The following is a 22966-nucleotide window of genomic DNA, read 5'->3' on the forward strand; positions in this document are numbered from 1 at the left end:
TGTTTATATTTATTTCGTTACTCCATTCCTCTGTGCAATAAATAAATAAATAGTTTAGCTTATGTACAACCTAATCACTTCTTTTCCCGGCCTAAAATGGGAGAACTACTGAAGGTTAATTTCTTCGGAAGCGATTATTACTGTTCTTAGGAAGCAGTATCAATTTGCTTCGGCTAGCACTAATGGAAGGCTGGTTCGTTGTGGTTTCCAGCTGGGATCCGGTTGAATCAATTTCATTTTCCTGCATATCATCGTACCCGTTCGAATTTGTCGCAGGGAATTGCTGCTGGCCCATCATAGGACGAACAGGTCGACGGACGAACTTTTTCCTTTTCGGAACTTTACAATCCTCGTAGATGCGGCCACAATCTTTGTAGCTTAATGCTTTTTCATCACCAGCATCACGGTAGTTGTGGAATACATCCCGGCTTGAATGAGTAGGATGTAGGATGGATTAAGCCTTCAATGCTGCCATTTTTTTTGCGTCCGCTAAACTTACCCAATGGCACGTGTGACGAAAAGAAGAATCGGGTTCCTTCTTGCCTGGAAGTCAAACTCGCACACAAATCGCTTTCGACAGACACGTCGATTAACTCCCAGGAAGCGGAACGTCATATCGGTTAGCGTATCGGTCCAGTACATTCTGTAAGTAAGTTTTTGTAATTTAAGTTAGAATCTTCACTAGAATAATATCTCTTAATCATACTCATTCTCTTCTAGATCATCCTCATTAGGATTATTTCCGGCTGTTGTTTGTCGACCTTCCACATCACGCTTGCGCCGAGTGCCAGAATACTTCGAGTACGATGAGTATGACGAAGAATCTCCTGTTGGTGGTAGATAAGCGTTCGAAGGTGGTCCGTAAGTAGGCGAAGGAGAACCGTAACTGCTGGACGGTGGTTCAAAGCTGGAGAATGGTTCCGGTCCGGGGTAGCTGGAGATGATCTCATGTCCTGCCGCATGATAACCGGTGTAGGGGCTCGACTCGAGGAACGGTGGCGGTGTTTCACTAATGAACGATGAACCGAAAAATCCACCCGGAAATATTTTGTGCCCAAAGAAATAGATTCCAGCAAAAAAAAGGGCCACCAGTACAATTTTCGCCTTCACCAGCACCACCGTGGTGAGTGTAGACAGAATAGGACCGACTGGTTACGATGGAAAGCATCGTTAGTAAATAGCACAGTTTGATGATTGGTAGCTAAACACACTTACGAGCTTTAAAGAAGAATTTAGAGAACCGCTTTCTTCGCCGCCCTTCATCGACCAGCGATTTGGTGTTTGACTCTGCGAGATCTTGAGCAGCAACCAGCACTAACATTGCTGTCACTAGTAGCAATTGCTTCAGGAAAGCCATTATTGTCTCTACACTTCACTAAGCTTCGTAGCCGAACACAATGGCAAACGATACGAATGGCTGATCCTTTTGAAAAACACTCACGATCCACTTCACTGCTTTTTTTTTGTGTTCGCAATATCACACACAGAAGATGTCCCCGAAGGTCCCCGAAACCGACCTAAGTACACTGGATGGGTTGTTACACTTCCTTTCTAGCACACGGATGTAACACGAATGCGAACACTAGACCAAGGGTGGGCTACATTTTATACGCGGGTCGAAATTTCTATTCCTCCACCCAGTCTCGTTTGCGGCTGTCCAAAATATCGCGCGTCCCGCAAAAGACGACCATAATAATTGAAGCTAATTCAACATGGATGCTGTTCCGGTTGGACGGAGCGGTACGTGCGCAAGGGAAGCAGGAACGCAACGTAAGCTCACTTTCTTTCTTGCTTCCGTGGGGTGGAAATGAGCGGAACACGATCCAAATCTAAACCATATTGGAACGAGTTCTCAAGATGGATCTGCCGCTTTTGATGGCGGTTTAGTGGTTAAGGGTAGGGGTGGTACGGTGTGTTAAAAGTGTTGTTTGTGTCGCTAAATATGGATCAGCTGAGAGTTCCCAAACATAGCTCCGGTGTAGCGAAGTGCATCGAAGGGACACATTAGTAGTCAAAGGAATTGATTGTTTTATGATACTGATCATGTTGTAAGGCGTAGAGTTCTTAATCGAATTCATCTAAAAACATACCGGATTTGATTTACCACATTGGTTGTAACCTGTCTGGCCGGTGTGTAGATTTGAATTCTCCATCGTTGGATTTTTTTTTGTTATTTAGGAAGAGACAGGTAGTATCAAGATTTATTTTCTCAAAACGTAGCCGGATAGTCTGTCCTTACTACGGAGACCCGGTCCTAATGGGTGGAAGCAGTGCCGCTATAATTACAACGAAGCAACCTCACACAATACTTTGAAGACCTGTCCATTGAAATAGTTTTGATCACGAACAATCAGAGAATAGGAACATTTTACTAAGAACGATTTTACGCAATCAGTTACGCAAGATATGCGTTCCATTCTCTGCTCGAGAGTTCCGGTAACCGTTTTCTACATTACATAAAGTGCTAAACATGAGGATGCACATGTTCGGACGTGATCTTACAAAGTGTTAGAAAGAAGAATTCCTAACACGATCCTCGATTAGAAAACATCAATCCGAAAGTGTCAACAGGGCTGAAATGAAAGTGAATGTGCACCACTTTCGCACAGATGCACTCGGTGCTAATCATGCCCTAACGTTTTGTTGTTACCGTACAGACCCCCCGGTTGGGAAAAGGATGCCTTGAGGAAGCAGTTGTTACTTTCATTCAACTTGCGACATTTAGCACATAGAGCGATGACGAATAGTTTACTTCTGAACACGAAGAAGATTGTGGCAGATGATCGATCGGAAGTGAAGCAACAGACATCGGTATCATTTCCAAACCATCTACGGTACGGAAATGGAGCTGTTTGTTTCAGCTGTTGTCTGTCTGCTTATACTATTGGTGACTTTGGTGGCTGGAGAGTCAACTACTGTGCGTTCTAATCTATCCAGTAATGCCCTCATGGAGGCCCGGTACGATCATTACGAAGACATTTTTCGATACTGTAAGTAGTACTCGAGGGAGTAAGAAGAATCTGAGTAACAGCGGTAACAATTTCATCCCCCAGGGTGGCCATGGTTCAGCGATCTAGCAACGGTTGTCGCCATAAAGCTAAAGATATGGATTGTTTTAGTCGCGATGCACGTCTTCGGTGATGGTTACTATTGGTCCAAATGGACCGGTTCGAGTGTTTTCGACAAAGGACAATTTGTGCAACAATCTCCTGGGTTTGGTTGGGGTCGTCGTCGGAAGCGTAGATCCGTACGGATGGGTGAAGAAGGAAAGGACGCGAATATGGCAGAACTGATATTTGACAAACTGGACATCAATGATGATACATGTCGAAGGCGTGTCGTGTGCGAACTTTATCTCGAAGGCAAACGTGTACCAGAAGTTTGGAGAGTTTTGAACGAATCGGGCTATGAAGTGTTTCGTGCGTATCGTCCAAAAAGTACTGTGTTAAGTTCATCAGAATGTAGCAAACTATACAAATGTGAACTGCACAAGGCACAAGATGGTTTAGTACAGCTGAAACAAAGAAACTCCCCAAGTGCAAACAACGAAGATGACTGGAGATGGCCACGTTAGGAACTTGAACACAAGTTGTGCATAGTTTTTAAGATATTTATTTGATCGACTTAAGTGTATGGAGTAGTATTGAAGTAGTGTTTTGTTAGGCTAGGGCTCAGGATAGCAGCGAACAGGACCACTTTGAAAAACACCCATATTTGTGTGATGTATACAAACACGAACAAGTATCGAAGAGCGGTGACTACATCTGTAAATAAAAAGATACATTAATGCTCTTCTGGAAGATTTATTTATTCTTTATATACCATACCAAATGGCTTAGTTTTTTGTTTTACTGGTCGACAATGTATCGATGTTTGAATGTTACTCGTTGTGTTCGTAGCTGTACTGTTGGTAATATTATTGCCGTTTATTAAAACTATATTAAACACAACAAAAACTGTAATGAAATATATTTGTAAGTGCATTTTAAAGCAAACCACTTCTGACTGAGGTAAAAGTCTAAGTGAAGAAAATTCGGCTGGAACGCAAATGCAAACAAAGCGATCTGCGTTGCTTACTAGTGCAATTGCGTGACCCTAACAAAGAGGAATTGTGTTTGAGAAAATGAAATTACACTTTTTCGACTATTGTGTTCGACACGCGTTTATTCGACCCTGTAATCACCAGTTCTTCTTTTACCAGTTTAAGAGTAATCGCCTGAATTACCTTTATTTATTTTTTCCCCTCTTTCAAGTCTATCTTTCCAATAAAGTTGCCAGTCTGGCAGTGACTTCCAGAGATTGATTTGACGTCCCCAACCGGTTGAAGAATGATGATGATCAAATACTGGAGGCTCTTCTAATATGATGGGTGAACTGCAGCCATGTTTGGCTGGGAATGCTTTAAACAGTACCACAATTATAAACAACGAGATCCAAAATCCTCCTTTAATGATCAACAGTATGCTGTGGGCTATCCACCAGCGCCAAGCATACGGATAAGCTGTAATACAAATATTCGATCGTTCAGTTTGAAGCTTTTACTATTGTTTTCCTTTCTCTTTGTTCTACTTACGGCTTGAGTGTCTTCTTGGCTCAATGGAAGTGTTATCCAATGCGTTAGTAAAACTTGTCTGAAATAGTAAGACAAGAGTTAATAATCTACTACTGCTGCACATAGTAAAGCTTGTGTAGGTGATATCAGGAAAAGGATCGAAAGGAAACTGCTTCAAACATACAAAACGCTGAAGCTCGTCGGGATTTTGTACACTCTAATTGGTTCCCTTTTTGGAGGGGAGTTATGGAGAGAATCACTTTCGCTGTCGTATTGAAGGAGACAGCTTCGCAGGTGACAACTACCTCTACAACTACCCTTATCAGTGAACGATCAGCAACGGAGGGTGCAACAAGTCCATCATGTTTTTCATCTCCCTACTTGTTGGCTGTCTAACGGTCATGTGTAGTGTCAATGTCGACGCATCAAAAGACTTCAATGCCACGAGTTTAGCTGTTTCTAGTCGGGGTCATCACGACTTTAATGAATATGGTAAGTGTTTTAATTTTATCAAAAAATAAAGCAATTACTATTTCGAGCTTCTTGTTACAGGATTTCCGGAGCTTGTTTTCGGTTCGCATGCGGCAGCGACTGCAGCTTTTGTGTATTATATAGTGATATTCTTTAAAACGTATCTTCTTATCCACTTTGCACTGGTACGACAGCGGGAAGCCGAGAATCAATGGAGTGCCAGAACTTATGAAAATGACGTGAGCTATTTGTTAGATCGGAAATATTAAGTAGTTTTTAGAATATTTATCAATATTGTATGAATATTTATGTATAATAAAAAAAGTGATTTATCTACGTAAGAATAAGGGAAACCATTTTTTCCTTTACACAAAAATACTGTTGAAATAAAATGAATTATTTATTGTTAAAAAAGCTGTTGTGTTGTTGCCTCATTTTTTCATTTATTTCGCTACAGTCGGATTGTGATACAGTAAAAGGATATAAATTTCCAATATTTCATCCTTATCATACGCACCACACCTCATAGTACTTTTCTTTTCTACATTGTTGGTACACTCAAACTAATTAGCATATATATTCTAAACATGCTCCTTCCATGGCTTTTCACGAGAGGAAAGAAAGTTTGATGTGTTTTGGGGCAAATGTAAGGATCTCGCATCGTTTTGAACAGCATCAGTCATCGATGGGCTGTTTCACCGGTAACAAGATGATGGTACGGATTATACTATTGGCCAGTTTGCTATTTTGCCTTTGTTGTACTACATACGCACGTACCCATCATCACCATCACCGTTTGAAACCGCTCAAGTATAGCTATGGCATATGTAAGTACTACTAACGCAAATGTAATTAGTTTGTTCTAATAAGCATATTTTCTTTTTGAACAGATGCTCCCACTGGATGGACGGTGGCACTATACATTTGGTACATCGTAAAGCTTGGCTTTATTTTAGGTGCTCTTCTATTGTTACTTTTCTCCAAAAAATGGAACACTCAAAGGCAATCTGTTATTTTTGAAAGTGGACCGGAATATTTGTGAGTAAAGCAGTGTAGCAGTAAGTTGTGCTTTTGTGGTGAATAATTCTTAATTTCCATTTCATTTCACACAAAAGCCATCATCGTTCGTTGGACGCTTTGGAATTTAATCTATTCCGACAGAGAGGCAGAAGAGACGTAAACCTTTACTGGAACGATCGGCTAGATGCGATGGGTACAATGTTAAGACGCTGAATTAAGGATAGCTTTAGTATTAGGATTAGATTGTCTTTTGAACTAGTAATTTATTTTTCGCTATATTAATAAAAAGAAAATAATTTAAGTTAAAACTCTTCGCTATTCTTTACGGTATACTTATGAGTGGTATTTTTCTTATAATTTATTTTAAAATAAATGAACGATTGTCTCCACTGTGACTTGATCCTTGATCGGTGTATTGCCTATCGTGCTATTTAACCGGCTTACAAACTCATTTTATTATATGGATACTTAGCTAAATAAAGATCCTTATTTCATCTACTACAATGTACGTTTTTATGACTCAACGGCTCTAAATATAAATTCCAACTTTCACTCAATAAATCATCATTAAACTATCAAGTTCACAGAACGGTGCGTGACGAATTGACGATAACGAAAGCGAAAACAAATCTCAATTTGATGCCAAACTTCCGGTCAACAGCCGGAAGCAATCATCACTTCACTTTCTTCGTTTGTTCGAGCGTTGGCGTGAATTGATCACGATCGTTTATCACCATGTGCATCGAAAAGTGGCTCGTGGGCATGAAATCGGTGTGGTTTTCGCTATCCAAAGTCATAAATAATCCTTCCGTTTGTGTTGATAGGACTGTTTCCAATTTTTTCCTCTCTAAGTAATAATATCCTACTATCAACAAGATGCCCACAAATGTGATATCGTTAAAATGGTGGCGATTGTTGTCTATCATTCTGGTTGTGTTTCTATTAATGGAGCTCGGAACTGCACAGCGTGTGCGGCGTCGTCATCCACATTATCCTAAGTTTGAAATACGTAAGTATACTTAAATTATACTCGTCTTTATAGAATGATCGCTGTTTAATCTCTGTCGTATCCATTTTAGTATGGCCACTACACTGGGTTAGTGCGGCATACGTTTGGGGCTTCCTGAAGCTGGGTGCCATTTTCGCAGGACTAATGCTGCTTTTTGTCGTTAGCAATTTATCGTGGGGTAACAGTAAATCTTACTACTCCGATCACGATACTCCTGTCTAGTGAGTTTGTTTTACTCCACTGTTTTATCACTTGTTTGTTTTATTTTAGTAATATCTTCTTTTTTTCTTTAGTCACTTTAGGGGTTTTAATACCGAACTCTGGAATAAAAAGGACGGAGAAATTAGGAACGATGAGCTACTTTACTGGACTGACAAAATTGAAAAAGCGATAGAAAAGTTTGGAGAACTTTAAGCACTTATCGAACGAATTTATATTGGAATAAAATACAAATAATACAATCGAATTTGAAGTCTTTTCTTTTACTGTTGGGTTTTTGATTTATGTGAAAAAAGAAGTCATTATTGGAACGATAATATACGAACATAAAAATAAAAACAATTCAACATATTAATATAAAGAGTGAATATCATAAAGAGAGTAAGTAAAAAAATAGTTCACAAAATATAATTTAAAACATGTTTATTTCGTAATCCTATAATAAATAAATCTTATTAAATATCCTTCAACAACCCTTCGTTTCGTTTCCCTATCACTTTTGTTCCTGATCGGCCACAGCCTCATCGTAATCATCGATCGACCCTTGCATTTGACCGTCGAAAACGTTCATCGTAATTGAACTCCCTTGTGCTTTACACTTCCCGTACAGCGCAGCACACTGTTCGATACTTTCGGCCGAAACATCATCCGCTGATCGATACTTCCGGAAGATATCCACGCCAAGCATACGCGTACCAAGCTTTAGCAGATAATCACTCTTTGCTCTTACGTCCACCTCACACACGAACCGCTTACGACAATCCGTCGTATGGACTCCGAGAAAACTGAATGCCAGATCCGTTATCATGTCGGTTAGAAGAAGGTCTGATTCTTCCCCCGGCTGGGTCGCTTGCCGGATCGAACGTCTGTGCGGTGGTTTGTCCCAAATGATTTCCTCGTGATGATCGTGATGATGGTCGTGATAGTACGGTGCGGACTCACGCAGTATAATCGGTGCACATCCATGTTTAGCTGGGAAACCTTTGAAGAACGCCCAAATCATGATGATACCGAGCCAAAATGCACCTTTCACGATCGCTATCACAAATGCAGCAATACCCCAGCCCCATCCGAATGGATAAACTGAAAAATAAGGAAGATTCTTTTTAAAATCATGCTGTTTGTAATGTACTTCCACAAAATTACCAACCTCCAAAATGGAACGGACCTCGCTGTCTTCCCGTTTCAACGTCTGTACCGGCACTGGAATGGTTTTCTAACAACGGAGAACTTTGTACTTCTGCTATTACCACCAATCCAAATGCCAACAGTACTATGAACCGTTCTGTAGCCATTTCTTTCTGCTGTTATCACAACCGACACGCAACATCAATCAAACGTCCACCGTAATATCGTTGGGTCTTTTATAAGTACTCCGCTGTGGTGGAAAATGGGTAACTTCTACTGCACGACAACATATACCTTCCTAATTGAAAGTGCTAATTGAACGGGACACTTTCAGTTTCTTTGATGCTTCTGAAATCGCATAACGTGGCGCAGTATATATGAGACGATCCGGCAGCTGGCTCGGGTTTGTTCCGTGGTGTGATTGGTGCGGGCAATAGGATAGGTTGGGTAAAACGATGAAACTATCACTTTTGATGCTGGCCACTTTGCTAGGTTCGTGTGTTGTATCGGTACGCGGTGGTGAGGACGAAAGTGATACGGCACTTACAGCACGGCAGTCTAACTACTACGATAATATGTGTAATGTCTGGCATGATCATGTTTTGAATCCGAGTGTATTTATGTGACTTTGTTCCCAACCACCAGGGTACCGTTTTTGGACGTTTCCGGTTACGATGGCCATAAAGGCAAAGGTGGTTGCGTGGCTTTTATTCATTACATACTTCAGCACCATCATGCAAGCGATCGTTTATCAGCGATCGGAACCACAGCTGCCCGAGATCTATTCCGTCCCGGCACACACCGATTGGGGGTAAGTTACCGTAGCGCGGAGTTGGCAAAGTAACAAAATGTTTTCTTTTTTTTAGGCATTCATCTTACACAAGCTGGGGTTAAAAAAGTGGAAGACGAAACACCTAAACCACAATATGGCAAGACTGAACCATCTGTAATTTATATTTATTGAAACGAAATAAAATTATATTTATTTATTTGTCTCATGATGCTACTGTGGTGTTCTTTTTGTACTTTTCTGTTGCGTACTTTAACATATATGTAATATTACAATGCAGCTATTTATTTGGCACCTTTCCCTGAATGCGAAACAATTAGCATGCAGGCGTTGCACATTACTCGGAAGGAAAAGTTCCACTTGTAGCTTTCTTGCTATGGATGGATCCGAAGAAATCCTCAGTTTACTTATACTCGTACGTCGTACGGTAGTGTCCCGAAATAAGACTAAGATGCTGTTAGAACTATTTTTACTACTAGTTTTTAGCGATCGTTATTATGCCAGGATACAAGACGGAGATAATACTACTACCGCATTATCAACGGTACGATCGTCCGTCCGATCCGAAGATTATTTTAACGACGTTGGTAAGAAATAATATATTCTGAGGTCAATGAAAGATGTGGTTACAAATGTTTGGTTACATTTGCAGGCTTTTTTGCACACATTACCTCCTTCGAGGCGTTCGTAATACTAGCGATAATAGCTAAGATATGGATATTTCTAAAGACGTACCTGATCTATGCACTTGCCGTGACCCGCACAAAATCTTCTGCCAGACAGCTTTCGGATGATGTTCAGCCTGAAATACTGTATGCATTGGTTCGCACATAACGTGATTCTTTAATGGAATAAAATACAACATTTGAAGCGTACATCTTACCTAATTCAAGTGTTTGGCCACATTCTCCAAGTAGCTCGTTACGATCGGATAAACAGGATCGTATTGCGTAATGTTCTTTTGACGAATTACTGATCGGTACTTCTGGAGCGCACCCGTTATCAGCTCCAAGCGTTCCCTTTCCGCGGAATGACTTTCTAACCATTGCAGCAGCTTCTCATTGCCCCAGCCGGCTGTTACGTGCGGACTTGCCATATCGTTACCAGCGTGTCCAAACAGCATAAACAGTACGATGTACGGCGGTACAACTCCACCCTCCTCGACGGTCTGCTCAACCAGCTCCTGCGGTGTGGCGGTAAACAGTGACGCGATCGCACGAAGCAAACGGAAACTTTTCCCCAACGAGGAAAGATCCGCAACGATCGGTTTTAGTGCACCTTCGAGATGGTGACAGTCGGCTTTGAGCCGTTGCCGACCTGCGAATGAAATCGGTCGAATTGTTGCCAAATTTTGTACGAACAGTTCAATACACCGGATGGCTAGGTTGCGACCAGCTTCCTCGATCACTGCACGATCGTTGAACGGTAGAATGTGTGTGTTCCAGGAGCGAACGATAAAATCTTGCAATTCTTTCATGTACAGCGACGGACCAGTGGTGGAAATGTTGCTCGAATTCAAGCCAGGTTCACGGTGCATGGAGAGAAGGATTACGTTGACCGCCGAATTGATGGAAGCTGATATGGGAGGATACAAAGTTCTAATTGCAGTTGAATGATATAAAACAATTCGTAACATGCTTACCGATCAGTGGTTGTAAGATAGCCATCGTGATAGTCTTGCCTTCAACGAGACTTGACGTCAATCGTTTCGATGCGTCCAGTGCAGAAAACTTGGTTCCTAAATGTGACACCAACCGGTTGATAGCTTCATGGTGATAGTGGATCACATTAGCGAGTGTAATGTTTTGTGATTGCGATACATTCGGGTTGTCTGAAAAGAAACGACAGAAAATTCGTCTACATATAGGAAAAAGCTACAGATTGCAATTATTTTTTTATCTCACCAAGGACTTGCTGTGTTTCGGACCCAAGCTTTACATTGCGTTCGATTTTATTCCACAGATCCTTGTTCGACACACACAGCACACCCGTCACAAGTCCGATTAGGCGTGGATCAACAATGGCCGCATTTAGCTCGGTTGATGCAACACGGACCAGTGAATCGATTACTTCTTGGTTCGGAAAATCGATATCTGCCAGCGCGACCTTAAAGTTGTTGGCACACTTTTCCAGATAGCCAGCCTCAAGCGAACCGAACACTTTCTCGCTGAATGTAAAATGTTGATCGATTTTGGTTTCCAAACCACGGGCAAGCGATAGCAGTTTCGGAAGGCCCTGCTGAAGCGTCTGTGTCACGTGGGATTGGGCCGCTTTGAACGAACTCACCAGCTGTTTTTCTAGATTGTTCCAAAATTTGCGATCAAACTCTTTCGCTAGCATGTATTCATCGCCCAGTGGTAATTCGAGAAGACACTTTTGCAAAAACAGCACCTGTGTACAGTGACCGTACATTTCATCAAGGAACAACCATTCCAGCGCTTGCCAAAGTTTTGTGCGGAAGTTGGAGGAGTTGGTAAGCGCCGGTGCTTTTCCGGGTGCTTTCAGTTGGCGTGATTCGTGCCGTTCCTTTGCCGGAGACGAAGCACCCGTTTTACGGAGCTTGGCAACATCTGTCCCGGCGAAGGATTCTTTTACCGCATCCTTTAGATAGTTACTGAACGTTTCCAGCACGTTGTTAAGGCATTTGGGTAAAATTTTTAGATTGTGAAAAATGCGTACACATACACCGACCTGATCGGGTTTGCTTTTCAGTATGCCCTCGAAAAGATCCCGGTTCGCGACCTTTAGAAGCCGCTGTTTCGCTTTCTTGACGGTGCTTATCTCTTCACGGAGAAAATCTATCTTGGTGAGATCCACATCTTCCATCAATCCTTCCAGCTCGTTCACGATACTAGCCTGCTCCGCGAGGTCTGTCGTGTTGTTTAGCTCCTTGTGTACCTGCAGGAACCGGGCACACTGGCGCAGGACGTGTGATGCCTCATGCAATCGTCCCAGTACCTTGGTTTGTGTTTCAAGCACATCGTACGGAACGGTTATCTGCCGGCGTAACCGTTCGGCACCGAAGCGAAGCGTTTCGATGTGACTCGAGATGGATTCAATCGATGCGTTTAGTGTTCCGGCGTGTTTGGCTTGCGATAAAAGTGCACCGTATTGTTCTCGAACTTGCTTTTGAAGTGAACTGGACAGTTGCTCGATACCTTCCGATAGTTTGGCGATTTGATCGCTGATAGCCACGGTAAGCTGCAGCTCGGGACTGGGTTTTTCGCCGAGGAAGTTTTTGTAAAACTCTGTAACGAGAAAGGCCACGAATCGTACAGATCTGGTCTTAGGTCAACTAGGGCGATGGAATTACCATCATTTTCGATCTTGTCGCACAATTCGTCGGTCATTCTGGGAATCTTTTTGTGATGAAAATGTTGCCACAAAACTGGATGACGTGAACTATTATTCTATTTGTTTACAGAAAAGCAATGCAACAAACGTCAAAAACATCTGACCCGTTTATTTTGTACTTGTTTGTCTGGCAACCCGGCGGTTGCGCGTTGACGTCTCTGGAAAATACACTTTTGTCAACAAACCGCACCATGGCGTTCCTGGGCCGCATTTTTCGCCGGGGAAATCATTTTGTTACCCTTAAACAGTACGAAAACGTGCAAGTGGCCCGCGGAAATCCTCAAGATCTTGTACAGAAGGTAGCGGTAGCCGAAGGAGGCAATTGTTTTGTAGCCTGGCATCCGAAGCCGGAGTTTCCGTACGAGTTCAGCAAACCGATTGATGTAGCTGTGCCGGAAGCGAATGTGAACTTGGTGCGAGATGACATAATCAACAGCAGCCGAGGAGCGTTGAAAGCTAAGCATCCCGAATTTGTGCGCCAGGAATTGAGCAAACTTACGTTCACAACGAAACACCGGTGGTTCCCGAGAGCACGTGATAAGCGAGCCAAAAAGACACCCATGGATCGTACTTACCTATAGTTGGTGTTGGCGGACAATTGTTAACTCCATCGTTTGTACAATAAAAGTAACACAAGTAAAGTAGAGTGTATTCTCATCTGCGCTAATCAAAGCGTCGTTTCTTGATAAATGAACCGAGTAAATCCGAAATCGTTGGAGGCTGGCTTGTATCGAACGGTGCCTTGCTGCTGGAAAGCATACTGGTGCGTTTGCGTGGATCATCCGTTTTGCTTGGAGGTGTTTTCTTCATATCCCGATGATGGGGAAACGTTGGCATCAATTTCGAATCGCATGCTGGAAAGGTGATTAAGAATGAAAACTTATTCTGATTTTGTGAAAGCACATTTTGCCAGTTAATACTTACGGAGCGGCGGTTCCACTAGGTATGTGCTTTTAAGGCATTGTTGTGCCGAAGCGCGACACTGCGGGTTGTACATGAACAAACTGTTCAGCAGATCGTACCCATTCGACGATAGGAAAGGGAACTTGCTCTTCAGATTGTTGTAGGGTTGTTCTTTGAGCGTAAAGTTTTGTACCATGGGTAAGCTATCGAAATCTGGCCAAATAGCCGTCGTTGGTGTGCCAAGCAGATTGATGATGTGCTCGATCTGTGAAATTTCACTCGTACCCGGCATAAGCGGCTTGTGAATCAACAGCTCACCAAGAATACAACCAGTTGCCCACATGTCTACGGCAGTACTTTGCGTTTTGGCACCGAACAGTAATTCTGGTGGTCGGTACCAGAGCGTTACAAGCCCTGGTGTCATTGGTTTGGTGGAGTCACTCATGTAGCGTGCCAAACCGAAATCGGCTATCTTCAGGCAGCCCGTGTCTGTGAGCAGCAGATTCGAAACCTTGAGATCTCTGTGTATGATGTACTTCGAGTGCAGGTACTTTAAACCTTTCAGCAGCTGTAATATGATACACTTGACCTGCGATTCCGTAAATGGTGTTTCCATGTTATCGAGCAGCGATGCAAGATCCTGCTCACAGAACTCCATTACGAGAAAAATACTTTCCAGACTGTTGCCAACTACCACCTCCTTTAACCGGACGATGTTTTCGTGGTTACAATTTTTGAGAATCTGAATCTCACGCAACCCGCTTATGGGGAATCCATCTTTGAAGATGTCTTGATCGATCCGAACCTTCTTAAGAGCTACAATTTCGTTGGAAACAGTATCGCGCGCACGAACTAGAATGCAGAAGGAAAAAAAATCAGCTTACGTTATCGATCGGAGTGTACATAGGTAACAACTTACAAACAATTCCGTACGTTCCTTCACCGACCCGGTTCAATTTTTGAAATGACGATACGTAACGACATTTTCCATACTAAAATGTTAAGCAGTTTGATTTTTACTCGGCTTGCAATCGTGTAATGAACATTTGCTTTACTTACCACATCTTGGGGACGTATTTCCATGTACTCTTTGGTGAGGAAATTCATTAGCATCCCTTTGCGCTGGACGGGTCGATTCGGGTCCCGGTAATCGGCATAGTCTGGAGATGGGAAAACATGCTACCTTTAGCAAATGCAAACACAAATAGTAAATTTTAACACAAGCACAAACCTGAAGCCATGATAAATGGGAAATATTAATTGTTTTCCGCCTTTTTGGCAGTATGTCTCACTGCCCAAGCCGGTTATCCAGAACAAAACAAACGAGTAAACAAAACATTTGCATCTAGCTTGACATTTCTGCGAAAACACATAGGGCAAAATCGTAGACAATTTAATGAACACCTTTGACTATTTTTTATCCATTTATAAACATTTAAATGAAATATATTTTTATTTTATAAACAAAGAAAAATAGGAAACTAATTTTAAATTCATGAATAAGGGAAAACAGAAAGAAACTTTGTTTTCTTTTGCATAAAGATGTCCGTAATTTGGAGCGATTAAAACCACTGTGAAGTGGCTGCGTACGTGACCAATTGCTTCAAAGCGTTCTAATTTAAACCAGAATCTAGGAAAAGGGAAAAATATCTTAAGCTGGCAAAGGAGTTACACACCATCAATCCTGTAAGCACGATTTTACAAAGGTTTAAAAGAGCTTATTTTCAGAGAGAAGAGTAGAATGAATTCAATAAAAGGATCCCATGCAGAGATGATGAACGTTTTCATGGCCCCGCAACGCATATGGTTTTCGTGGCAAAACCCAGCTGTGAATAGTTATTACAGCAAAAGGGAGAGCGGTTTTGGAGAAGTGTTGAAAGAAATTAAACATTAAATTTACCAAACATCCAAACGGCCGTCGGGTTAGCAAAAGGTTCGACCTAAGCAAACTGAATTAGCTTGCAATGAATTCTTTGTTGCGAAAATGTTGTTCCACAGCCGATTGAAACACTTCTGGAGAATGAAACCATAGCTTACAAAGTAAAGCAGGGATGGCTGATATGAGCTTTTTTTTAAAGGCCTAGTTCTGTAGAGATCCCATGAAACTGGTGTATACCTTTCAAGCGAACTGATTTTCTACACTAATCCCCGGATCATTGAATGTTGTTTGTTTGTCTACGCCAACTGAGCGAGCGACACGCAGCACGTGACAACCCGTGTCTCCAAGTGATGGGTTTCGTTTCATCGAAGGGATAGGTAGCGTTTTTTTTCTTTCGATATCCCAGCTACAAATGTTTATCAAACAGCTCGTCCCGGTAACCGAAACACCAAAAAAAAAAGAGGATCCATGTTCTTTCTATTACCATGAAGATTTGGATCCATTTTTTTCCTTCTCCTGTTTGGCATGGAAAATGGACCAAAAAGTCCCAAAAACGTAACTGAGTATATTGAAAAGTGCAAAAAAAAACACACACACACACAACATGCCGTACTAAAAGTTGAATCATTTCGCCCCGGGATTTTACAGTGATTCGTTTAGTGTTCGATGTCATACCAGGATCTATTGTCTGTTTTTGGGGCGGATCATCGAAAATTGGACCTCACGTGGTATTTGAAATGTTTGTTCGTTTTCGAGGAAATCGAGAAAAAAAAGGGACGGATGTGTTTTTGTTGATTTGCTGATTCGGTGAGTTTGGGGAACGCATTAGTGAAATGAAATGATAGCTTAAGTCAATATTTATTATGCGCGAGGAAAAATATCACATTATGATGCAATTTCCTATAATCGAATTGATGATTGCCCTTTAGTGGATATCATTAAATGTTGGTTTGACTGACAATTTAAGTGATTCTTTCTGCTTCAGTGATTTACCACCTTTCAATCTTACTCAAATGAAGTGAAAAGAGTGACTAATAATTGATTGATTCATATTTCTAATTGATTTTAAATCGTTAATGTTTAAATCATGCAGCAATCAGGTAATTTTTCCTTTTTTTGTGTGCATTTTGTTCTTAGCTTTTTTTTGAAATATTTCATTCTATCAAATTACTGCTGGAGGCGCCCAGTACTTTACTACGGTGTACAATAATAATTAGTAAAAATGGTCTGAAGAATAAAATAAATAAATAACATAAGGGTCATCTTCTGGTTATGCAACCAGCTTTTAATGCAGTATTTACTTTTCCCTTCTATTGGAAGGATTAACCTTCCAATACGTTTAAACCTCCAGCATAAGAAAGCTAATGGTAAATTTTCTTAATGTACATTTCATTCAAATGAGCTCCGCATGATCCAGGAATTGCGAGAACATTTTACGCCAATAGTTAAACGATTTCCTGTCCATTAAGGGCGTGCGGTTTGAAACAGTGAGCCCCATAACTTCATTCCCGATCGGGATACCGGAATCGAACCATTAACTCGTATGCGTACACCATGGCAAACGTTGAGCTTTCCATGCTGCTAATGTGGTTATTAATATGCTGATACATGGCATCTTTCCTACAACTTCTGGCACTTCCGGTACCGACGACACATTCGATCTTTTGCCAGTGGCGGTCTTTAGAAACGGAATCGAAATAGCTAGGACGTTCGAATATTCGAGCTTAGCGAACTCGTTTCATTCGGACATTTTGTACGGCGGGAATCGTTGGTTAGCTCTTTATAATGGAAAGCCACGATTACGATTATTCATAACACCGCTGGCGTATGACTCTGTGGTCACGTACACCGGGTGTGGAGGGTTTATTTGAATTAGGTCACCATCTAGCCGTTTCTGGTAGGGAAAGGCAAGTGAACCGTGAGAAGGAGTAGGCAAGAGAGAAGATTCCATTAACCGTCCATTCAAGTTAAATAGATCTGAATACTATTCACATCTTTTGTCGGAGTATATTTTCCCTGTATAAGCTGGTGCATTTTTGTTGAGAAAGCTTCTTGTAGTGATTGCTTTAAAGTGGTAAAACGTTGGGGTAAGAAAATTTAGCACACGACACGTTTAAAAGCGCACAATTTATGTATGCGACATTATGCACATTAGTGGTGGGCAGCCCCCGCCGGTGAGCCCTATTAGTAATACGCGCCTCCACTCCAAATTTCGAGGTACCATTTTGTGGTGCTAAATCCCGAAGACGGTAATTAAGAACGTGACCTCGAATGGTAAAAACCACATTATTTCAAACACTGGAATAGGAAAGGATGAAAATGGGGACGCATGACGACGTTTCACTAACATTGCATGCGAAAATTTCGTATCATTAGCGGCAAAATCGTAAGTGGAGCTGCAAAAACCATGGGTTGGTGGTTGTCGTTTTCGCGAGAAATGACACTCCACTAAGCAACAGTTTCCCTTTCGCCTTTCCCCCTTTTTTTTGAAGAGGGAAGGTAACAAACTAGCCCCAGCTAAGGGGGATGGATGGTCGTTGGCTACGGAAATGGTTTTGGGGAGGAAATAAATGGTTCGTACGCGTATGTAAATGTAGCCACCAAGAACTTACGAACACACGAAAGTTGGCCACAACACAAACGGGAAGTCCCGTAACGGTATGGTGTGATGTACTACGTACGAAAAGGAGTGGCAATGGCAAACATCCTCTGCATCAGGTGTTTGATTTTCCAGGGAAATTAAAGCTTTCCTTGGAAAGTTTTGTTCGGAGGAATAGAATATTTCCAACAGTTTCTAGTACACAAATACAGTCACACAGAGAGAAACATTAATCGTAACGCCGGAAGGTGAAGTTGTTCGATGCATAATCCTAAGATTACGATTTGTCATGGCAAACAGAAACCCTACTAAGCCTATATCGGGCCGGCATGAATTATGCACACCGTTCGTTACCTTCACAAGAACACAAATGGATGGCAAAACTGTGTGTAATCCTGGCACGGTGATCGGCATCGAAAGAGGTGTGATTTCTAATGAAGGAATTAATTAACATTTAATCCCGCTAAGGTCAAAAAGCGTGTCAAATATGTCGCTCTGATACGTTTGCGCATTAGAACGATTGGGCTATATTTTATGAGAAATGGTAGAAACAAAAGGGTTGTTTACCTGTTGTTGAAATTTTAATAAATATGTAGAATTATTACACATTTCCTAACACTCAGTTTTTCCACTATGCATTTAACGTGCCTTGAACGTAGAAATAAGTTCCCTGCAAAAGCTTCAAACTTGGTACTATCTTAACGACAACTTGGTCTTCTTGTGGGTTGCGGTTTTGTTGTCCAACATTGGGGGATTTGCATGTACATTAATGCACTTCTGGCTTGGGAAAAACTGTTGTCCTCCCCCGAAAAAAACCCAAGCATACTACACGCAATGTTGCGGTAATGTGGTTTACGGCGGTGCTGGCATTTGTTTTACGTAAAATCATGAGAGTTTTAGCAAACTTGCAATGTTTTGCAGTTTGGTTTTTTGTGGGACTCAGTATGATGGCTAAGATGTGGTTATAAAGGCTGAAGCACTGTTACGACTCTTAACATTGCATGTTGAGGTAGACACGCTAGAAAGAAGTAAGAGGGATTGTTCCATGTCACTTGAACTCTTGATAAGGAGTTTATATGAATATAACGTCCTCTGAGTTATTTTACAATATTTTAAGAGTCTTATTTATAATCGGATTACTATCAAAATATGTTTTTATTCAATTAAGTTTAATGTCATCTTGAACCTCCTTTAATAGGGGCGGACTTTTTATTGTCCATTTGCCCTTGGTCAGATGTAAGTTAAATTAATCTTCAATTTAATATTGCGTAAGGATTTTAAGCATTGCATAAGGATCCAGCAATGGAGAAAAAAATGAACAAATAGACCAAGTGTAAGACTATGTCCATTGACTCACTTGAATCGCCTTGTCTTATTAACAAAGATACAAGAAAACGACAAGACAAGACAAGAACAAGAACGACACGTCCGTCATGAGCGTTGGAGAATGATTGAATGTCGCTCGAGGGGCTAAAGTCTGAATAAGGACCATTGGCGCCATCTATCGACCACAGGTTAAAGATTGGCGTTCCGTTGGATACCGACCGAGTTATAGACAAATCTTGGTGCAAAAATGAGCCTTATGAAATTTATAGATTTTTAGAAATTTTTATTTTTTTTTTTATAATTTTTTATTCTGTTTTTTATTTAAAGCATTATTTGAGTGAAAACAAACTTTTTTGAACCAATTGGCATTAAAATAAATCAATTTTACTTTTTTTGCAAAATTTCTCAAAAAAAACGTAAGGGGTAAGCCTTATGAAATTTTCGAGTGGAATTTTTTTTTTAATTTATTTTCTGATTTTTTATTCTTTTTTTAATTTAAAGCATTTTTTGAGTGAAAAGAAACTTATTGCAACAAATTCGCAATAAAATATATCACATTTAAAAATTTTGCTGAATTGCAGAAAAATGAGGAAAATTTTATATTTTCTCAAACAGGGTAAGGAACTTGATTCCTCGCATAACTTCTGGCACAGACATCTGAGGGCATGGCCGTCCAAGAAGAAAATGTAGCCATTGGTGCCATCTATCGAACACAGGTTAAAGATTGGCGATCCGTTGGATACCGACCGAGTTATAGGCAAATCTTGGTACAAAAATGAGGAAAATTTTACATTTTCTCAAACAGGGTAAGGAACTTGGTTCCTCGAATAACTTCTGGCACAGACATCTGAGGGAATGGTCGTCCAAGAAGAAAAGGTAGCCATTGATGCCATCTATCGACCACAGGTTAAAGATTGGCGATCCGTTGGATTCCGACCGAGTTATAGCCAAAACTTGGCGCAAAAATGAGCCTTATGAAGTTTATAGATTTTTAAATTTTTTTATTTTTTTTATAATTTTTTATTCTGTTTTTTATTTAAAGCATTATTTGAGTGAAAACAAACTTTTTTGAACCAATTGGCATTAAAATAAATCAATTTTATTTTTTTTGCAAAATTTCTCAAAAAACACGTAAGGGGTAAGCCTTATGAAATTTTCGAGTGGAAATTTTTTTTGAAATTTTTTTCTGAATTTTTATTCTTTTTTTAATTTAAAGCATTATTTGAGTGAAAAGAAACTTATTGCAACAAATTCGCAATAAAATATATCACATTTAAAAATTTTGCTGAATTGCAGAAAAATGAGGAAAATTTTATATTTTCTCAAACAGGGTAAGGAACTTGATTCCTCGCATAACTTCTGGCACAGACATCTGAGGGCATGGCCGTCCAAGAAGAAAATGTAGCCATTGGTGCCATCTATCGACCACAGGTTAAAGATTGGCGATCCGTTAGATACCGACCGAGTTATAGGCAAATCTTGGTACAAAAATGAGGAAAATTATACATTTTCTCAAACAGGGTAAGGAACATGGTTCCTCGCATAACTTCTGACACAGACATCTGAGGGAATGGTCGTCCAAGAAGAAAATGTAGCCATTGATGCTATCTATCGACCACAGGTTAAAGATTGGCGATCCGTTGGATTCCGACCGAGTTATAGGCAAATCTTGGTGCAAAAATGAGGAAAATTTTACATTTTCTCAAACAGGGTAAGGAACTTGGTTCCTCGAATAACTTCTGGCACAGACATCTGAGGGAATGGTCGTCCAAGAAGAAAAGGTAGCCATTGATGCCATCTATCGACCACAGGTTAAAGATTGGCGATCCGTTGGATACCGACCGAGTTATAGACAAATCTTGGTGCAAAAATGAGCCTTATGAAGTTTTTAAATTTTTATAATTTTTTATTTTTTTTTTAATTTTTTATTCTGTTTTTTATTTAAAGCATTATTTGAGTGAAAACAAACTTTTTTGAACCAATTGGCATTAAAATAAATCAATTTTATTTTTTTTGCAAAATTTCTCAAAAAAACGTAAGGGGTAAGCCTTATGAAATTTTCGAGTGGAAATTTTTTTTGAAATTTTTTTCTGATTTTTTATTCTTGTTTTAATTTAAAGCATTATTTGACTGAAAAGAAACTTATTGCAACAAATTCGCAATAAAATATATCACATTTAAAAATTTTGCTGAATTGCAGAAAAATGAGGAAAATTTTATATTTTCTCAAACAGGGTAAGGAACTTGATTCCTCGCATAACTTCTGGCACAGACATCTGAGGGCATGGCCGTCCAAGAAGAAAATGTAGCCATTGGTGCCATCTATCGACCACAGGTTAAAGATTGGCGATCCGTTGGATACCGACCGAGTTATAGGCAAATCTTGGTACAAAAATGAGGAAAATTATACATTTGCTCAAACAGGGTAAGGAACATGGTTCCTCGCATAACTTCTGGCACAGACATCTGAGGGAATGCTCGTCCAAGAAGAAAATGTAGCCATTGATGCTATCTATCGACCACAGGTTAAAGATTGGCGATCCGTTGGATTCCGACCGAGTTATAGGCAAATCTTGGTGCAAAAATGAGGAAAATTTTACATTTTCTCAAACAGGGTAAGGAACTTGGTTCCTCGAATAACTTCTGGCACAGACATCTGAGGGAATGGTCGTCCAACAAGAAAAGGTAGCCATTGATGCCATCTATCGACCACAGGTTAAAGATTGGCGATCCGTTGGATACCGACCGAGTTATAGCCAAAACTTGGCGCAAAAATGAGCCTTATGAAATTTATAGATTTTTAAATTTTTTTTATTTTTTTTATAATTTTTTATTCTGTTTTTTATTTAAAGCATTATTTGAGTGAAAACAAACTTTTTTGAACCAATTGGCATTAAAATAAATCAATTTTATTTTTTTTGCAAAATTTCTCAAAAAAAACGTAAGGGGTAAGCCTTATGAAATTTTCGAGTGGAAAATTTTTTTGAAATTTTTTTCTGAATTTTTATTCTTTTTTTAATTTAAAGCATTATTTGAGTGAAAAGAAACTTATTGCAACAAATTCGCAATAAAATATATCACATTTAAAAATTTTGCTGAATTGCAGAAAAATGAGGAAAATTTTACATTTTCTCAAACAGGGTAAGGAACTTGATTCCTCGCATAACTTCTGGCACAGACATCTGAGGGCATGGCCGTCCAAGAAGAAAATGTAGTCATTGGTGCCATCTATCGACCACAGGTTAAAGATTGGCGATCTGTTGGATACCGACCGAGTTATAGGCAAATCTTGGTACAAAAATGAGGAAAATTATACATTTTCTCAAACAGGGTAAGGTACTTGGTTCCTCGCATAACTTGTGACACAGACATCTGAGGGAATGGTCGTCCAAGAAGAAAATGTAGCCATTGATGCCATCTATCGACCACAGGTTAAAGATTGGCGATCCGTTGGATACCGACCGAGTTATAGCCAAAACTTGGCGCAAAAATGAGCCTTATGAAATTTATAGATTTTTATTAGGTTTTTTTTTATAATTTTTTATTCTGTTTTTTATTTAAAGCATTATTTGAGTGAAAACAAACTTTTTTGAACCAATTGGCATTAAAATAAATCATTTTTATTTTTTTTTGCAAAATTTCTCAAAAAAAACGTAAGGGGTAAGCCTTATGAAATTTTCGAGTGGAATTTTTTTTTTAATTTATTTTCTGATTTT

General features: G+C 40.2%; 8 protein-coding genes across 11 annotated transcripts; 4 read left to right on the forward strand and 4 right to left on the reverse strand.

Moving 5' to 3' along the window:
- Positions 1-95: 95 nt before the first annotated feature.
- On the reverse strand, positions 96-1626 carry LOC125769336 (uncharacterized). The gene is made up of 4 exons (XM_049438011.1): positions 1216-1626; positions 707-1148; positions 500-643; positions 96-428 (listed from the first exon to the last, which is right to left on the reverse strand). Exons 1-4 carry the CDS (start codon positions 1355-1357, stop codon positions 116-118), a joined length of 1041 nt encoding a protein of 346 aa, XP_049293968.1. The 5' UTR covers positions 1358-1626; the 3' UTR covers positions 96-115.
- A 194-nt stretch (positions 1627-1820) lies between these two features.
- On the forward strand, positions 1821-3838 carry LOC125769343 (uncharacterized). The gene is made up of 2 exons (XM_049438017.1): positions 1821-2990; positions 3054-3838. The coding sequence occupies exons 1-2, from the start codon at positions 2843-2845 to the stop codon at positions 3572-3574; spliced, it is 669 nt and encodes a 222-aa protein (XP_049293974.1). The 5' UTR covers positions 1821-2842; the 3' UTR covers positions 3575-3838.
- Positions 3839-4200: 362 nt separating this feature from the next.
- LOC125769323 (conserved oligomeric Golgi complex subunit 5) lies at positions 4201-12648 on the reverse strand. Of its 4 annotated transcripts, XR_007419045.1 has the most exons (7): positions 12503-12648; positions 11094-12437; positions 10832-11020; positions 10073-10764; positions 9925-9999; positions 4574-4631; positions 4201-4501 (listed from the first exon to the last, which is right to left on the reverse strand). XR_007419045.1 is itself a non-coding variant. In XM_049437995.1 (5 exons), the coding sequence occupies exons 1-4, from the start codon at positions 12537-12539 to the stop codon at positions 10073-10075; spliced, it is 2262 nt and encodes a 753-aa protein (XP_049293952.1). In that variant the 5' UTR covers positions 12540-12648; the 3' UTR covers positions 9625-9999. The 4 variants fall into 4 exon arrangements, 2 of the variants coding, with proteins under 2 accessions (XP_049293952.1, XP_049293951.1); XR_007419046.1 differs by lacking the exons at positions 4201-4501; positions 4574-4631 and adding an exon at positions 7225-7370; XM_049437995.1 differs by lacking the exons at positions 4201-4501; positions 4574-4631 and having other exon boundaries at positions 9625-9999.
- LOC125769348 (uncharacterized) lies at positions 5486-6313 on the forward strand. The gene is made up of 3 exons (XM_049438023.1): positions 5486-5850; positions 5914-6061; positions 6139-6313. Exons 1-3 carry the CDS (start codon positions 5622-5624, stop codon positions 6254-6256), a joined length of 495 nt encoding a protein of 164 aa, XP_049293980.1. The 5' UTR covers positions 5486-5621; the 3' UTR covers positions 6257-6313.
- Positions 7674-8566, reverse strand: LOC125769340 (uncharacterized). The gene is made up of 2 exons (XM_049438015.1): positions 8422-8566; positions 7674-8354 (listed from the first exon to the last, which is right to left on the reverse strand). Exons 1-2 carry the CDS (start codon positions 8564-8566, stop codon positions 7765-7767), a joined length of 735 nt encoding a protein of 244 aa, XP_049293972.1. The 3' UTR covers positions 7674-7764.
- LOC125769351 (uncharacterized) lies at positions 8849-9610 on the forward strand. The gene is made up of 3 exons (XM_049438028.1): positions 8849-8978; positions 9045-9210; positions 9266-9610. The coding sequence occupies exons 1-3, from the start codon at positions 8855-8857 to the stop codon at positions 9291-9293; spliced, it is 318 nt and encodes a 105-aa protein (XP_049293985.1). The 5' UTR covers positions 8849-8854; the 3' UTR covers positions 9294-9610.
- Positions 12649-12682: 34 nt separating the features above from the next.
- On the forward strand, positions 12683-13215 carry LOC125769347 (39S ribosomal protein L42, mitochondrial). Its single transcript, XM_049438022.1, has one exon. It carries the CDS (start codon positions 12735-12737, stop codon positions 13122-13124), a length of 390 nt encoding a protein of 129 aa, XP_049293979.1. The 5' UTR covers positions 12683-12734; the 3' UTR covers positions 13125-13215.
- Positions 13186-14806, reverse strand: LOC125769330 (cyclin-dependent kinase 10). Its single transcript, XM_049438003.1, has 5 exons — positions 14678-14806; positions 14506-14606; positions 14366-14438; positions 13468-14298; positions 13186-13397 (listed from the first exon to the last, which is right to left on the reverse strand). Exons 1-5 carry the CDS (start codon positions 14685-14687, stop codon positions 13207-13209), a joined length of 1206 nt encoding a protein of 401 aa, XP_049293960.1. The 5' UTR covers positions 14688-14806; the 3' UTR covers positions 13186-13206.
- Between the last annotated feature and the right edge of the window lie 8160 nt (positions 14807-22966).

Source organism: Anopheles funestus, chromosome 3RL (assembly GCF_943734845.2).
Source record: "Anopheles funestus chromosome 3RL, idAnoFuneDA-416_04, whole genome shotgun sequence".
NCBI classification, from domain to species: Eukaryota; Metazoa; Arthropoda; class Insecta; order Diptera; family Culicidae; genus Anopheles; species Anopheles funestus.